The sequence below is a fragment of the Manihot esculenta genome, chromosome 4 (genome assembly GCF_001659605.2).
Source record: "Manihot esculenta cultivar AM560-2 chromosome 4, M.esculenta_v8, whole genome shotgun sequence".
NCBI classification, from domain to species: domain Eukaryota; kingdom Viridiplantae; phylum Streptophyta; class Magnoliopsida; order Malpighiales; family Euphorbiaceae; genus Manihot; species Manihot esculenta.
In genome coordinates, this window is record NC_035164.2 from 5,621,281 (window position 1) to 5,639,474 (window position 18,194).

At 31.0% G+C, this 18,194-nt stretch overlaps 2 protein-coding genes across 3 annotated transcripts; both read left to right on the plus strand.

The window, feature by feature from the left end:
* Window positions 1-509: 509 nt before the first annotated feature.
* Window positions 510-10,729, plus strand: LOC110614007. 2 transcript variants are annotated; one of them, XM_021755451.2, is made up of 7 exons: window positions 510-1,133; window positions 4,147-4,246; window positions 4,496-4,558; window positions 6,321-6,435; window positions 7,832-7,914; window positions 9,448-9,509; window positions 10,386-10,729. In XM_021755451.2, the coding sequence occupies exons 1-7, from the start codon at window positions 943-945 to the stop codon at window positions 10,492-10,494; spliced, it is 723 nt and encodes a 240-aa protein (XP_021611143.1). In that variant the 5' UTR covers window positions 510-942; the 3' UTR covers window positions 10,495-10,729. The 2 variants fall into 2 exon arrangements, with proteins under 2 accessions (XP_021611143.1, XP_021611144.1); XM_021755452.2 differs by having other exon boundaries at window positions 4,499-4,558.
* Window positions 10,730-13,061: 2,332 nt separating this feature from the next.
* On the plus strand, window positions 13,062-17,195 carry LOC110614014. The gene is made up of 11 exons (XM_021755461.2): window positions 13,062-13,180; window positions 13,678-13,796; window positions 14,516-14,637; window positions 14,756-14,961; window positions 15,069-15,353; window positions 15,528-15,586; window positions 15,699-15,735; window positions 15,844-15,915; window positions 16,018-16,168; window positions 16,241-16,357; window positions 16,447-17,195. Exons 2-11 carry the CDS (start codon window positions 13,685-13,687, stop codon window positions 16,852-16,854), a joined length of 1,569 nt encoding a protein of 522 aa, XP_021611153.1. The 5' UTR covers window positions 13,062-13,180; window positions 13,678-13,684; the 3' UTR covers window positions 16,855-17,195.
* Window positions 17,196-18,194: the final 999 nt, after the last annotated feature.

Sequence of the window (18,194 nt, forward strand, 5' to 3'; positions counted from 1 at the left end):
TAATTAATTTAGATTTTATAAATTAAAAAAATTTAAAATATTCTCAATTTTTTTATTTACTTAATAAAAAGATTAGCAATTTTAAAAAGAAAATTTTCTCTCTTTTAGTGTTAAAAATAATGATATTAGTTTAAAAATTTAATGGAATAAATTAATTAATAAATTTTTCGAATTTTATAAACTTTTTAATATATTTTTTAAAATTGAAAAACTGATTAATAAATTTTTTGTATTATAAAAATTAAATAATATTTTTTACTATTAATAATAATAATATTTAACATCAATTGTACTATTTTACTTTGTTAAAAATATTTTGAATTTTATTCCAATTCGGATTATTTAAATTATTATTGCTTTAAATTATATCATATCTCATTTGGTTTCATATATTTATTTAATAAATTATATAAAATTATATTTATTTAATTAAAAAATAAAATTCAAATTTTAATATAAATCCGAAATACCTTACCCGTATTAGATAACAGCTTTTTGTCACAAAACAAAAAAAAAAAAAAAAAAAAAAAAGTAAGAAAGAAAAAGCACTAGAAAGACAAGTTTGTTTCCTCTCCAAACTTGAATTCCTCTCCCTTCGAATCCGTACGAATCCCCCCTCTCTCTCTCTCTCTCTCTCAAATTTCGTTGTCAATACAGAGCTCCCTTTACTCTCATACGCATACACTGCATGTCTCTGAATCTATTCTTTCATATATTTCAATAGAAATCAACATCTTCTTTTCTCTGTTTCAAGTTTCGAATCAAAACCCATCTTTTGATATACCTGTAAAACCCCTCAAATTCATCTTCTCAATCTTTGTTTCCCGCATTTTATGGCGGGAACTTCAATATTGAAGCGAACCATTTCCAATCTCTGTGTTTGAGTTTTGTATCTTTGAATACAAGTATACAGAATCTTCTTTTGATTGTTTTGTTTCTTTAATGGCGAACCCATCTGGTATTCATCATCAAGATGCCAATCATACGCCCTCTTCTATCGTTGGAGCAAATCCCACTAACGGACATGGGAATTCAGTTCCTGAGCGTTCTGTTGGAGCGTTGAAACATAACCCTGGTATCTCCACAGATTGGAGCGCGGAAGAGCAAGCAATTCTTGAAGATGGTTTAGTTCAGTGAGTTCCTTTCATTTTTTTTAATTTCTTGAATTGGGTTCTTGCAATTTTTGTTGATACTGTTTAGTTTTGTGGACTATTTTTTTGGGTTTTGTTCCTTCTGTTGAATTAGGTTCTTAAAATCTTCACTGAAGTATCATTTGTTGCTGAGTCTTGCAATATTGTTTGGTATCCTGTGGCTTGAGCATTTTTCTTCATAACTAAGTTGAGGTTTCAATGTTGCACAATCGAATTAGCACCTAAATTTATCAAGTCTGTACAAAGATTCTATCTAAGTTCTCAAGAAAATCATGTTTGCCATATTGCTTTGCTATAACAAAAGAAACTGTCCACAGGACGTGATTGAATATCGAGGGGTCCAAAAATAGCCATAAAAAATCTTCTGGCTATTTGCATATAATCTTTATATATAATGTAGTATTAAGTCATGAAAATTATCTATAAGTAAAGCTCTAGTAAATATTTCAGCTTTATTTTTTTGGCGATATATAACAGCAAGCAATTAGGAAAAAGAAAAAACTTTGATCTCATAACAAAACTCATTCTTAATTATATTTATACAAAGTAACTTAATAATTTGACTATCTAGGGATAATAAATTGGACATTTTTGTACCATAAATATTAGATTGTTTTCGTACCAATATTTCTATTTTCATAATTAATGATAAAATTAATATTAAATTCAATAAAATCATTATTCTCAAATTTGTAGGAAAATTTTGGAGACAAATTAATAAAATTAGTTACTACCACTAGGTTATTTAGCATTTTAAAAATTTAAATTTATAAAACATATATCATAATTTTGAGGTGTATATATATATATGTATGTATGTATGTGTGTTTATAACTTGCATCGACCCTGACAGTCGAACTCTCCTTTGATGAATTAAAGACTGTAGAAGAAGCTCAGTACTGGGGCACATCTTTGTTTGCAAGCTTGCTGCTTTACTTGTTTCTGATATCTATTACAGATATTCACTCTTAACAAACAGTAACAACTTAACTATAATTGTCAAATTGAGAATTGAAATCCTAAGTTTTTGAATCAAATCATAAGATTTGATACAACTTTTGAAAATCAATTGAAAATAACACAAACACATAAATATGTATTTCCTATTAATTTTATTTATAGATGTTAACAAATAATATGTGTGTGTAATTCTGAAAAATTTACTAAACATAAAATCAAAGTGAACCTAATAACTTTGTTGTGGCCAAGCTCAAAGTATCAAACTAGTAAGTTAAAATGAAACAAAAATGATTAAAACTATCTTGGGCCATTTGCCTATTCTTCTTTCATTAATTTGTTGTCATTCTCTTAGGTTTTCTGTCTTTTCTCCTTCTCTCTATCTCTTTCTGTTTTTCCTTTTTGAATTTGCCCATTTACTGTCTTTCTTTTTGTGAATTGGTAAATCGATCGATTTGCAGCATTTTGCACATTCACTTTCAATTCGTGCAATTCTTGTCCGCTTCTTGGCTACTTACCATTTGTCCATTGATTTGTACAGTTAGGCTAATGATTTGTTATGAATTGTGTCGAACGATTCTAACAATCTGACTTAACCTCATTGTATAGATTGTTACTAACCAACTGCTAGACTTTTGCTTATTCTATCCTTTTATTTATCATATGAAATACCGACTTTAAGATATTAATGTATGTTCCATTGTTCTCTGATATAGACATATAAAGGGTTATCTACTTGTATTTAGGCATCTTGGTTCAAAGGATTATTTAGAACTGAAATGTGAAGCTGAAGGAATACTACTTTTCCTATTATTTAATTCCTTTAAATGTATATCTCTGCTAACAATATTTAATTTTATGCTATTTACCTTTTCGGTTTTACCTTATCAAATTTAATTGGGGGTTTCAAGAAAATTTAGCCAAAAACAAATGCAATTTCAATCCTATTCTCTATCTGGCTTAATGAAAAAAAAGGGAATTTGCATGGTTTTTCAATTTTGGGCACGATTCTTAATTTTTGACAATTATGTTTCACTTGCCAAATTTAGTTCCTATTCTATGCATAATGTTCCAACTGAACCTTCAGTTATATTTTCCAACAGATTTACAACCCCATGATGATTGTACTTCACCATCACCACAAGCATTATGGGTATTAGAATGAAGTTTGAGGCACTGATTGTAAAGGTGGGGTGGATAGATTGTCATGGGTGGCCAATTGGCCATGGAAAACGGGAAAATGGAGTTGAAGGTTCGGTTGGGAAATATTGCATACAATTGGAACTAATTTTGGCATGGGATATGACTGCCAAAATTAACGATTGTGGACAAAAATGAAAAACATGAAAAGATTTGATTTCTTCCCCTTCCTCTCCCGTCATTCCATTAAGAGCTATGTTAGTTGACTCTTAATTAAGATGCAAATTTATGTTGAAACCTATGTTACTCAGACTCAATTACTAGTATCAGAAATAGCTATATATCCTTGTGTTTGACTTGTCAATTTTCTAAAGATGTGGATCTAAATTTGAATAAAGGTGTTTGGATACGTTATGTTATACAAAATAAATTAGAATAAAAAATGTAAAATTATGTAATAATAAGTATAGCCTAAATAGATCATCAAATTCAATCAAATACATCATCTAAAATACAACCAAATAATTATTTTATATCTAAGAAGAGAAATAATGTTTTGTTATCCATGCTTTCCATCTTGAGAGAAAAGAGTACTTTGTTAATTATGATATTCATCTTAGAGATATTTGTAACTCGAGTTTCTGATTGTATGAATATGTATTGGACACATATTCCATGTCATATCTCATGCCATGTTGTGTTAACATGGGTATGATATGGAAAAATGATGAGTTAGAGTATCAGGGGTTGAAATCCTGGCGCGGATAATGTAAGCCATTGAGAAAAGCTTTTTAAACCATAATGATTTTTTGCATTATTGTGTTGTTGGCTGGCCTAGAATTTAATTCTGTCAAACCAGTAAGTGTAAGCTATTAATTAATTTAAATGATGGCTGCAGATTTGCTACAGATCCAAGCGTATCACGTTATGCGAAAATAGCTTTGCAGCTGCCGAATAAGACAGTCCGGGATGTTGCATTGCGCTGCAGATGGATGACCGTAAGTTTTCTTCCTCTTCTATATTTTGGCTTGACGAGTTGACCATATTTAAATGATTACTATTAGAATTTGGTTTGTCCATTTCCCAAAACCTTCTGATTTGGTAGTTAAATAACTGGAAGTTTTCTATTTTCTGATCCATTTAAGCTAATGAGCGGGCTAAGAAATTAGTGGAATTTAATGGGTGTTTGTGTGAGTGATATATCTGATGCTGCCTAGAGCTACTAACTGATTCATTTCTTTGTCCAGAAGAAAGAACAGAGCAAGAGAAGGAAGGAAGATAATTTAGCAAGGAAAAGCAAAGATAAAAAGGTAAATGATTGTTATTTTGTGACTGCGTTTATTGCTAAAATTATGTGTTTATACAGACATGGATATTAATTTGTCTGACTTGCTTTGATTACTAATCAACCATATGCAATTATATGCCAAGAATCATTAAAGGAGTTGATCTCTCTCTCTCTCTCTCTCTCTCTCTCTGCAGACTTTAGGGCAGGGATATTTGGTTCAGGAGAGGTGGTGATTCTGAATATCTATATTTCATCATGGAATAATTTTAGATTATCTAGGGTATATACATGAATATGGCTTTTTCACAATAATAGATAGTCCTTTGTTGATTCGACTCTTATGTTGTGCCTCATCATGAATTCATGATGCCTTCTTGAATTTTATTTTCTTGGCAGTCACCTCATACTCTGCAATTTGCTGCAGTTTCTTTAGATTTATACGTAAATATCTACTATGAGCGTAAATATCTACTATGAGCAAATTAGCCTGAAAAGATATTGACTTTTCAACAAATTTCTCTTTGATGTTGGGATGTTGTCAACAACTTGATGAGAATCTAACAATCACACAATCTAAAAATAAGCACGAAAAGAAATTAACACACAAATTTAACGTGGTTCACCAATTTGGCTACGTCCATGGTGGCTAGGGTTTTCTTATTTCTCTGAGTTTTGTAATATAATACACTAGGAGAATATTACATATTTATATACCCAGAGAAAATATTAAATAGCCCTCAAAAAATTCACCTCGGGGGCAGAGCCCCCGAACCCCACCTTGGGGTGGGGGCTCCTGCCTCCACACCTCCTGGCCAACTCAACGCGGAGTTGGATCTGTGACAGTAGGGTATGGTGTACAGTTCATATTATATTACTAGGCTCCATATCTTAACACAAATTTCTTTATTAGAGACATAAAATTACATTTTTCAGCAAGTATTTGTATCATTTATCATTCTTGTTCTTGCAGAACAACTTGAAGTTCAACTATGTAAAGTGCCCTTTATGTTCTTTTGCTGCTTTTGGCTCTTGGAAGATAGTCCGGAAATTAGATTCCTTTTTGGCACCTCTCATCAGTTCTTTAACTAACAGGACTTTGGTTACGTGGTTAATTTTATTTTCATGTAGCCCTTCAACTCCGTATACAATTAAATCATGTTTATTTGCATTAGTTTTTGCTTCATATTTTAATATTTGTTTGGTAACGGATGTTCCTGCAATTATGAGCTGGAATGTAAAACTACTGGTTTGGTCAGGATGTTGTGGTGTCTAGCGTTTCAAACTTCATGCAGACATCTGCCATATGCAAGATTCAGTCTTTATCAGATAATTGAGAAGTCCACATGGCAGACATTCAAATATGATATTTGACATGGTTAGAATATGAATTGGGAAATCATAATTATGCGTTTTGAGCAAGTAGCAATGCCACGAAGGCGTGGAAGTACCTACATTTTCATTTAATTGGATTTTCCACCGTTTCGGTGCTTGTTTTACTAGGTATTATTTGTTTTCTTAAGTGTTAAACAAACAGAAAATTGTTTCAATTTGGAAAGTCATGATGCCTTCTGGTGTACCTAATTTTAATGTGGGGTCACCCGTGATTGCCAAACAATATGCGGTAAGTGGTTTCATGAGGGATACCTTTTAAGCATATTTAACTTGTGGGGTCATAGGGTACAGGGTGGACACAACGCATGGAAAGAATCTAAAATATAAAATGTGATAGTGATTTCTTGGATTGATTGGTCCTTAGCCAATATCTTCTCCCTTTTGTTTCTCAGGAAAGAGTTGTCGATCCTTCAGCAAAGGTATCTCCGTTCATGGCCAGACCTAATATTCCTCCATATTCAACTCCAGTGATTCCAATGGATTATGATGATGGCATTTCATGCAAAGGTAAAGTGATATGCTCCTGCTTGAAGGTTTTTTATTCTTCACTATGTGTGTGTATATATATATATAAATTGGCTAAAGGTTTGGATTTTTAATTCTATAGTCCATAAGAATATTTTGTAGATATTTTTCACTTAACTCAGTTATGTATGTGATTGTTTAAAATAAGTTTAAGATAAAAGATCTCAAAGGCAATTAAAAGGAAAGTTTTTAATAATTTATTTTTATTGCTGTGATCGAAGACCTAAATAGTCTGTAATCCATGATGTTCTAATTTGTCATTTGGTTTTTATTATCGGATTTGCTTTTATTTCCTTGCTGGAACTTGTAAACTAGTAACTTGACGTGATTGGGTGATTGGAAGAATAGCATGCATAATTATGATATAAATTCATGTTCGGCATTGGTAATGTAGATTTTGCTTAACTTTCCCTGTATTTCTAGGTTTGTGGTCATGGCAGTCACTTGTAGTTCTTGAATCATTTGTGCCTTAGGCTATATGTATATATATGTGGGGTGTGTGTGTGTGTATTCATTTTATGCATGTTATTCTGGCTAGTCTTCTGTACTGTATCACACATATGAAGTTATTAATTATTGACTTCATGACCAAGATGTGAACTTTTGCTCTTAGGATTTTTTTATTTCTGAAAATAAAACTGTGGGATCACTGAACCAAACCTTGATTCAAATCAGCATGGATGCCTACGCGGGCCATTTTGATAACTTATGCTCTCCTTAGTGTCAAAGGTTCAGTTCTGTTAACCGATATAATAATAGTGCTGTATAAACATGCAACCATTGATTGACTAAAAGTAAACTAAATTAAGTGATTTTGGTCCATAAAAAGCTTAGGGTATGGTTGCATTGATGAATGGAACTAGAGGTTAATTGCATTAGATATTGGAGATATCAATTGCAGATTCTTTTTTGCAGTTTCTGTTAAATGGTCTATAGATGTATTGCACCGAAATAGTCTAGTAAGAGATATCCAGGCTACTAAATGCATGAAGTAATGCAGGCATGCATCTCCTGCATCAATTAATTGTGAGTTACCAATTTCTGCATTTAGTTTACCTAAAACAGGTTGTCTCTGCATAGCTTTTTGTGATTCTAAATGAGTAGATAAGAGATAATTATGTGCTAATAACACCTTTCCTTAGGTAGTTCAGAGAATAAATTTATTGGGTATTGTCAGTTTATGGTAAGACTAGGTCTGATCAGATTGCACTCTTAGAATTCACCTTGGTTATTTTCATCCATAATTTATTTATTTTAGTGTTGCATAGAAGATTATATCATTTGTGGTTCATGAAGCCCTAAATTTTTTCTTCTGGCCTCTTCAAATCCCATAACAATCTTCTCATGATATTGATAAGCACCAGTTTGCTGCTTGCAGCCATTGGTGGTATTACAGGGGAGCTACTTGAGCAAAATGCAAAGGTCTTAAATCAAATTTCTGCTAATCTTTCTACAATGCAGGTGAATACCTATTTATGATCTCATTATTTTCACTTGGAATTTAGTTTGGGAAGCACCTTCGTAATAAATGCAAAATCTCTAGCTTTCCACATCATTTTTTAATTGGTGATTACTATCTGGCTTCCTTTTGGAAAGCTGTGATGTGCTTTTTGCATGTAACGGATGAAAATCTTCTTTTACATGACCCAATTAGTCTTATGCATTTCTCTATCTCTCTCTCTCTTTCTCTCTCTATCTATCTATCTATTTATCTGTCTGTCTGTCTCTCTATCTATCTAGATATATATATCTTCCTAAAGTTGTCTCTTTCTCTAGAAGGAACCTTTTTAAGATTTTACAAGCAGTTCTCAAATTCATAAATCTTTAAGAGATCACAACCTTAGTAGTTGCTGGGTTCTTATTATTTCAACTTATCGTTCCTGATTGAGTTTATAGAGGGCTGCTTTGTTTGTAGAGGCTAAACCATAAGGTTTTTCTTTTCTTTTCTTTTTCTTTGGTTTTATTCCCTTTTAACATTTTTTCTGTATGGTTATTCATGGTTAGTGGGTAGTTTAGTTGGCATGTCAGGGTGCAACGAATTAGTGCATTCAAGAACAAAGACTTGTAGGCAAGCTTTAAGGGGTGAACTATTATTAATTTATTCATTGTGAATTAAGCAAAGGTGGGTGATTCATGGAGACATTGTGTTTTAGTGGAGTTTGGGCATGTATGTGCTAAATCTGCTTTTTAAGAAGGCGACAATGATGATGATGGGAGAGAAGAAAGAAACCCAGATTAGGTTTTATTTTATTTCCTGTAATTGGTTGAATCTGAGTGTACATTTTTGCCATGTGAGCTTATGACTGAAATTGTGTTTAAACTTTAATTGAGCCAAATTGAAACATAAAGGGCTGATATAAATTGAATTCTGAAGGATTCAATTGATGTAAATCAATGGCTAATTTGATTGTTGGATTAAATTTTACGCACAATTTTGGGCCTTTGATGGCGTTTGGGTGATGCTCCTAAAATCTCAATCCATGATATAAATGAAATATGGCCAAATACATATTTGGACACTTATACTTTTAGCACTTTTGCCTATCACACAACTTATCTCTAATCGTGACCTAATAAATACCTAAACTTATAAAAAACATTACTTTTAAACACAAATTGGCCAAATCCATAATTTTAAAATTGTAATTAAAAGTAATTTTTTTTTATAATTTAGATGTTTAAAAGTAATGTTTTATTTATTAAGTCACTATTAAAGTGGAGATGTATGGTAGGTAAAAATATTAAAGCACAGGTGTGCAAGTATACATTTGGCCGAACAAATATCCTCTTGATATTAATTTTGTCAATATTGCAGTATTTGAAATCCCATGAGGCCAAGAACAATGAGAAGACCTTTTTACGTGCTTATTGTTTTAATGCTCTGAAAAACCTTTGCTGCTATTTGAGTGTAATAATTTAAAAAAGTGTTCTTGTATTTTATTCTGCTTCATGCATGCCATGTATCTCTCGAACTGAAGGCCTTCTTCTTTTCAGCTTCAGGAAAACATTGGTCTTCTCTGCCAAACTCGTGACAACATTCTCAAGATTATGAACCAGTATGTTGCAACTTTTACCTTAGGTTTCTTCCCATGTAACTTTTATGAATGCTCAAGTCCGTTTTCTCCCTTCATTGATTTGCTTCATGCATGTTTGTTAATAAGATTTCAGTGTTCACTTTATGTGTGCGTCTCTATCTGCTTGTTCATGCATGATTGACTTTTACATGACAAACTACTTTCTATTATACATGTTGTTTATTAAGACTTCTAAATGATCATGCATTGAAAGTTGAAACCTGAATTCAGTTGATGGCCTTGAAATATGCAGATGTCTTCTAGTTATGTGTATTTGAACTGTTGAGTTTACGTCTTGCATCTCTTAGAAAGCGTTTCTGCTCAAGAGATGGTTATATGTCTGTTTGAACCTTACATGTTATTGGCTAGTGCCAATTATTGGTAAATGGTAATATTCATATTCAGTGAAGGAGCTTCTTCTCAATAAGGCTAGTTCCCCTTCATGACTTCCCAAACATTCAAATTTACCCCAATGCATCATGGAGACATTATTTGGGCAGTTGAAAACTCCAGCAACTTTCAAGTTGTGTCGGTGAAGCCAGCAATTCTCCAAATTCAACGGAGGCCTGTGAGCTGAGTGAGTTGCTGTCAAGCCAATCCAATCTATTGGCTCAATGCAAGCTTGAGCCTTTTAACACTGGTACTTTGTGTTCAAGCAGAATTGAGATACTAGTCTGGCTTTGCTGTAGTGCCTGTCTTGGGGGCAGTAGAGCAAAAATTATTTGTGAGAACCTCCATTCAGCCAAAAACCACATATATGCTTGTGGTTTATTTGCTAACTTCGAGGCATTTCTGACTGTTCGAGACTTGGCTTCTTTTTCCCCCCATAGAACTCACCCGTTTCTTTTCTATTTGCAGGTTGAATGATATGCCTGATATAATGAAGCAGATGCCACCACTTCCAGTCAAGTTAAATGAAGAGCTGGCTAACACCATCCTGCCCCACTCGAATCTTCCCATGAAATAATCATGACCCTTGGATGCAGGCTCAACCCATCCGTAGACGATGGGATTAATTTCCAGCGAGCTGACCGTTGATTATGCATTGGAAATTGCTGTTCTGTAAATTGTAGTGGTTTTTGTTTCTGCCCTCTTCATTATAGTTACTTTGAAGAAATAGTTGGTAGTATAGAAAGTGATTTGGTTTTCATGTAGAGAACAGGGAATGAAAAAGTAAAGAAGTTAGTGCTCAGTTTCATTAATGTTTTGCTTCAATGCTTGGTTTGAGCTATTGTTTGTTGATTACTTTATGTTGGGAAATAATCCACCAATCAATGACATGATACCTATAGAGGTTTCAAGAGAGAAAAGGTGGTGGATCGGATGATTTTTCTATCATATTTTCTTATGCTCTGCTTCTTTTTAACTTTCTCTTGAATAAAGTTATTAACAGTTCCCTTGCTTGTGACTGGATTTTCTACTCGAGTATTGCAATTTGGCTTCTTTTAAATTCTCATTTTGCTGCCTTTAGACTTTATGCAGATTGGATCAACTGTTCAGAGATAGAAGTTTTTATTAGTTGTTATTGAGCTTTTATAATTTGGTAAAATGAAATCTTGTTTGGATTAATTTGGACAAAAAAATTGAATAAATATTTTGAATAAATATAGATGTTAAATTAACTATGTAATAGAATGATTTACTTTTCTTGCAGTTTTGTTTATGTTTGTGATAAATGAATTTATTTATTTTTAATTTAAAAAATATTTATTTAAAAAAGTTCAAATCTTTGAAACAAATCCCATAATGAGATCAACACAAAAAAGAAGAAAAGGTGAGTCCAAATAAGTTGTGCAAAATTGATTGGTCCAATATTAAAAGATGGCATATATACTTTTCATTTCTTCATTAACCCTTTATGAATTCAGCTTGTCTTTTTCTTTTTCCTTTTTTTTTTATTTTTTTAATTTTAAAAAGAGATTTTAACTCGAATTTGATGCAGTTTTTGTTATTTTTATATAAATTTATTGTAATTATTATATTTTAAATTCATATATATATCGAATGAAGTATCTTTATTGAATAAGATATATTTTATATTTTTTTTATTTGGATTAATTTTAAATAATTATAAATTTTTATTAAACTTTTTTTTTATTAAATAAATTTATCGTCGTGCCAATCTAAACTTATATTTTAATTAAAATCTCTAAATTTATATTTTAATTAAAAATTCTATTAAGTATAATGACCTTAAATAAAGATGATATTCTCTTTATTTATTTTTATATAAATTTATCGTATTTATTATATTTTAAATTCATATATATTGAATGAAGAAAGTATCTTTATTGGATAAGATATATTTTATATTTCTTTTATTTGGATCGATTTTAAATGGTTGTAAATTTTTATTAAACTTTTATTTTTGTTAAATGGGTTTATCGTCGTGCCACTCTAAACTTATATTTTGATTAAAAAATTTATTAGATATGAAAACCTCAATATTTGAGATGATATTCTCTTTATTTATTAAAATTTTATTAATACAACTAATAATTTTATTTTAATTAAAAAAAATTATTTTATATAGCTACAAGATTTATTACAATTTTTATTATCACAAGAGTTTGCTTTTAAGAGGTAATAATTTTTATTCAATATATTCACAATATGGAATCATTTATATTTAAATCATTCGAATTATTTTGTATAATATATTTTTTTATTAACATTTAAATTTTTTAATTTTTTTTAATATTTAATAAAAATTAATTATTTTAAAATAGATATAATTGGAAAGTTGATAAATCCATACTAGGTTCAATTTATTTTTATAATAAATTTATCATAATATTATATCTTAGACTCATATTTTATTAAAAAATATTTTTCTCCAACTAGCAATATTTATATAGCCACAGATATAATAAAGATTTTTACATATATAAACCTCTAATAATCCATAAACACTTTGAATATTATTTGCAGAAGAGAAAATTAATCATGATTGAAATAAGTTAGCTTTGTTTATAGAAAATAATTTATATTTAAAATATTTTATTTATAAAAAATATTATCCAACAGAATAATTTATTTTTTATTATTAATTTTAATTTAAAAAATAAAAAATTTTAATAAATTTATATATAATAATATTAAGAAGATTTGTAAAGGTTAGAAACTGATTTAATATTTAAAAATATATTCTATTGAATAAATTTGTATCAAATATTTTTCCAGAAATAAGATAATCTTGGAGTGGATTAAGTTGAAAAACCAAAAATCAAACTCTTTTCTATCTCAATCTCAAACCAAGACATGATTCTCAAAGCATTGAAATGAAGAGTTGATCCTGCTGTGGAATTCTAACCACTCTTGCTTGCTTGAGTGCTTTGAAATTCTAGAGAGAGAGGGAGACGGAGAGGTGTGTGATTGAGTTGACGTTCTTGACATTGCGTTTCTTCGTTTTACACATCAAAAGGCTTGACCACTCAATATCATGTGGTATTTTGAAGAGTCCAAGCTTCTAGATATCTTTAGAATTCACCTATATATAATATACAAGCAGCCATAATTGAGAAAGATTTTCATGTGAGGATTGCACCATTTTCATCTTGGAAGTTTCAAAGATTATTATTTCTCATAGGTTGAAAATATTCAAGTTGCAGAAAGTTGACAGCCATTGAAGCTGCTGCAAATTCCCAGTTCAGGTGACTTCATATATATGTATTTTCTTTTGTTTGATGAAAATGCATACCCTTTAATCTTTCCATGATTCTTAAACAAGAAAATAAAGGAAAATGCTGATCATCTTCTTCGTAGCTCTATGTCAGATTTTGTATTCTAAAAAGATGTTCTTTACTTGCAAAGAAGTTTATGTAATATGAAACGAGCAGTTGCTTAATTGCTTTTACAGAAGTTTATGCTGATCAGCCTACCTTCCCTTGAAGCTTACTACACCATGCAAATGAAGAAGCTCTCACTTTCTCTCTCTAGATATATGTTTCTTGTTGCTTTTTTAGGGCTTCTTTGATAGGTTTTAGTTTTTTTTTTTTTTTTTTTTTTTTTTTTTTTTTTTAACTTGCTTGATGGGTTATGTTCTCCATTGCTGGTGGGGTTCAAAAAACAAAGTAAAGATTTGGGTTTTGTCAATTTTGTATGAGCATTTCTAACCTCATTGAGCCTTTCTCTTCTACTTGCTTGACAGGTTATTTATGGCTTCTACATATCAAACACATTTGGTCCTGCCTATAATTTTTTTGGTCGTCATTTTAGGTTCAAATTTCATTGCAGGACAAACACTAGAAACCAATGGCTTTGATCCAGGTGAGTCTTCATTTTTCAAATTTTTATTAAGCTTAGTCTTTGCTTGACAATACTTAGAGGTAAAAGTCAAGCTCATAATTGACCTGGAAATCCAACTCTTGGTGACTTCCAAGAAAGTTCACTTTCAACCTTAAGAAGCAAATTCTCAAAAGCCATGTGACCCTAATTAAGGGTAAAAACAGTTCGGATTAAATTGACCTAAATAATTTTTGAATCTATTTTTCCCTTGATTCAAAATAATTAATCTAAATTATTTAGTAGTTTTGTACTGCCTATTATATACAAATCGCTTAAATTTCAAGTAAGCAGTTGACTGAGACACTCTGTCTTAAATTTATGACGTCCTCATTGCTCTAAACTAGAACTGGACTCTTGGATATTGTGGTTCTCGGAGTTAGAGCGGATAGCTTTTTCCTCGAAGTCCACTAATTCTAAATAATTTTTGAATCCACTTTTCATTTTCCTAAAATAGTTAATTTAAATTATTTAGTAGTTTCGTGCGAGTTATTATATACAATTCGGAATTATTGTATTCCATGGACTTGGGATTGAATCCCAAGAAGAAGAAGCTGATCGTTACAAAGGCTATGTTTGGAAAAATGGAGAATTTGAAAATGAAGGATTGGAATGAATTTTCTCTTGTTTTTTTAATCCTTTGTCCTTATCTGAATATATAAGATAATTTATGATCTTATATTGGGATTTCTCTGGTTTCTCAGGCACTGATTTGCTTGAAACAAACAATGTTTCACAGTCAGATGACACTGTGAGAGTTGATCCTCTAGACAATTTCAATAAATACAGAGGAGGATATGACATCACCAACAAACACTACTGGAGTGTAATTCTCTCTCATCCTCTTCTATCCCACAAAAATAATAAATTTTAAATAATATTTATCTTATAAATTTTTCATATTTTTATTTATTTACTATATTTTATATATATATTTTTGGCAGTCAACTATTTTTACAGGAGTTCATGGGTATGCTATTGGGGTGCTCTGGCTTCTAGCTGGAATTATATATGGAAGCTTTCTTCTAGCAAATGCCTATTGTTGTAAAAGTAGAAGGAAACAAAAGCACAAGAAGAAAAACTTGCCTTGCAATAAACAATGTTTTCTTTGGCCTATTTTCTTGGCTATTCTTTTCACTATCTTTGCCGTGTAAGTGAAGCCCATTACGCCAGAAATTATCTTATTACAAAAATCTAAATTGTAAGGTAAATGTTACAAGATTTTGACAGATGAATATGTATATATACTATCTGCAGAACTGCATCTGGGTTAGTTCTTGGAGGCAATGTAGAATTTCATTCAAGAGCAAGAACTGTGGTGAACATCATCATTGACACAGCAGATGATGCATCAGGAACAATATATAACACAACTGGACCAATGAAAGAAATAAGAGATAATCTACAATCCTCTAATGAAAGTTCGGAACAAGCTTCTAGCTTCCTTACCTCCACATCACAGAAACTCGACGATCAAGCTGCTGATATCGAAAGGCAAGCTCGGAAAAACAGGCGTCTTATCGAGAAAGGCCTCAAGATAGTGTAAGTTTCTCTCTCTCTCCACCCATTTAAAAGAAAAAAAAAATTATTTCATGCAATCCTTGTATGTGCAACTGGGAATAACTATAGTATTTGTATTATAAAATTTCTACCTTAAAAGGGCTATCCAACAGACAGAACATTTTAAACTCTACCCTGATGCCTGGATTCTTGCAGGTATGTAATAACAACTGTCACAGTCTCCCTGAACCTGGCTGCTGTGGTTGCTCTTTCAGGTATTTGTAATTACGTGTCTGAGACTTGTTTGCTCAGAACTTCACTGCATGATCGTTCTTGAACTAATCATTGGGTAGAATTCTTACTGAAATTGGAATCATTCTGCTGCAGTCTGTGGAACACTTCGCCTTCGAAGAGCTCTCAACCTGTAAGAAAAGCTAAAGATTTAATTTGTCCTGAATGGCACATTTCTTTAAGAGACAATAGATTGGCATGTTTTAAGTTTGTTTCTGATTGTTTCTTGTTGAATTTGCAGTCTTATTATAGTATGTTGGATCCTGACAACTCTATGCTGGATGTTCTTTGGGGTGTATTTCTTCTTAGGAAAGTAAGTCTGAAGTTTTCTTCTTTTTTTTGCATTTTCTCAATTGCATTTACACATTCATTTTAGCTATTCAGGATTATTAGGACCCCTATAACATCTTTGCAGGTTCTCAGGAGACACCTGCACAGCTCTTGAAAACTTCCAGAAGGACCCCTATAACAACAGCTTGAGTTCGATCCTTCCTTGCGACGAATTGCTCAGTGCAAAGCCAATCCTGATGGATGTGAGTGAAGGGATCTATAACATTGTTAATCAGGTATTGATTAAAACTTTTAATTCCCCAGCTAGTTGTTCCTGCGAGTTAAAACCTTTGCTTACTGCAATGCAGGTGAATGAAAACATATCAGTAGTACAAGTCTGCAATCCATTCTCAGGACCACCAGAGTATCAATACCAGGAAGATAATTGCCCTTCTAATACAATTCGAATTGGGGACATCCCAAAGGTAAAACCGAAACAAATTATTACAATGTTCATCTTTTTTAGTCAACAATTCCATATTCGAAATCAGCTTGTCTCCTTCCTTGTCTGAAGATACTGGAACCACTTACTTGTTCTGGTACCAACAATGGAACATGTAATCCTGGAGAATTCATATCAATCAATGACTTCAGGACAGTGGAGGACTACACAACTTCAGTTCAGAACTTATTAAATGCATACCCAGGTATGGAAAGCCTGGTAGAATGCCAAACTGTGAAGAATGCATTTTCTGACATCCTAAAAAACCATTGCAAACCTTTGAAGAAATATGTCAGAATAGTATGGGTATCAAATCTGTTTCTGTCATTAAGCATGGTGTTTCTTGTTCTGATATGGACAGTTCAAGCTCTTCATGAACAAGAACACCATTCTTTAGATAGTTCTGTTAAACCACATTCTGCTGAAGTGAAAGAAGTGGAATCTGGAGAAACAGAAGGAGCCAAAGATTGCTCAAATTAAGCTTTTTTCAGATAGTGTAATCTTCCTGGAAGATTCATTCACAAGCAGGATGTTCATCAGGAATTGGTAATAGGATCAAGAATTGAAGATACAGATTGTACAGGTAGAGATTTTTAAAAGGATGGAAGAAATCAAGAAGATAATAGAGGGAAGGGAGGGGAGAAATTTTGGGGAAGATAATTCTTTTTTACTGAAGGGAATTACAGTTTTTTTATTATTTTTATTTTTATTTCTTTGATTTGGTATCAGATCAAAGCCTGGGGACCAACCCCATTGGAGAATGTAAATTAAATTTATATAAACAGTTATATAAAGTCTAGCTCAGTTCCATTTTTTCTCAAAATAAATAAAAATCGGCTGCAAAATAAATAAAAATTCAAATACATTAAATATTTATAAATAATATATATAATATATAAAAATTTAATTATAAAATATATAATTAAATAAATATACAACGTGTAGTCAGATAAATTTTATTATATTAAAAAAGAGTTCAATCTCTTATATACATATATATACGTTTTTCCGTATATTTTTTTATCAATAAAAAAGAAGATAAATTTAAGCATGATATATTATTTAAATAATAATATTAGTAAAATTTTTTTAGAAAGTTTCAATAAATTAAAATAAATTTATTGTTTGGATAATTTTCTAAAAAAATTGGCCATTATATAATGAATAATTATGAAAAATTAATAAATACAAATAATTAGTAATATAATAAAAATAAGAAGTAATTATAAAAAAATACCTATTTTTTAAGTAAAAAAATAGGGGTTGAGATCTCATTAATTAAATTTTAATAATGTAGTATTAAATATTTAATTAAAAATAAAAAATTATTAAAAAATGATTTATAGCTTTAAATTTTAAAATATTTTTTTGAATAGCAAATTTTAAAATGTCTAGAGAAAATCTTGTAGAAATATTTATTTAAAAAACGTGTTTAAATAGTAATTTGACTAATAATGAGTCTGCTCACGAATTTGTTCGCGAACTTATTCATGAGTCATGAATCAGCTCACGATCTTGTTATAAATTTGAAAACGAACTGAAATCGTGAGTTTAAACGAGCTGAATACTGTTAAGTTTAAACTCGACTCATTTATTAAATAAGCCTAAAAGGTGAGCTCGAACTTGGTTCGTTTAGAAAACGAGTCGAGTGTGATCGAGTTTTTATCTGTCTCGAATAACTCACAAATAATTTGATTCGTTTAGACCCCTACTGGTTTTGACAGCAAATAACTTATCAAATTAGCTCTTGCAATCAATTTTATTTTGTACACCAATATATAATGTTTAACTTTTAAACTGCATATAAAAAAATATATGAG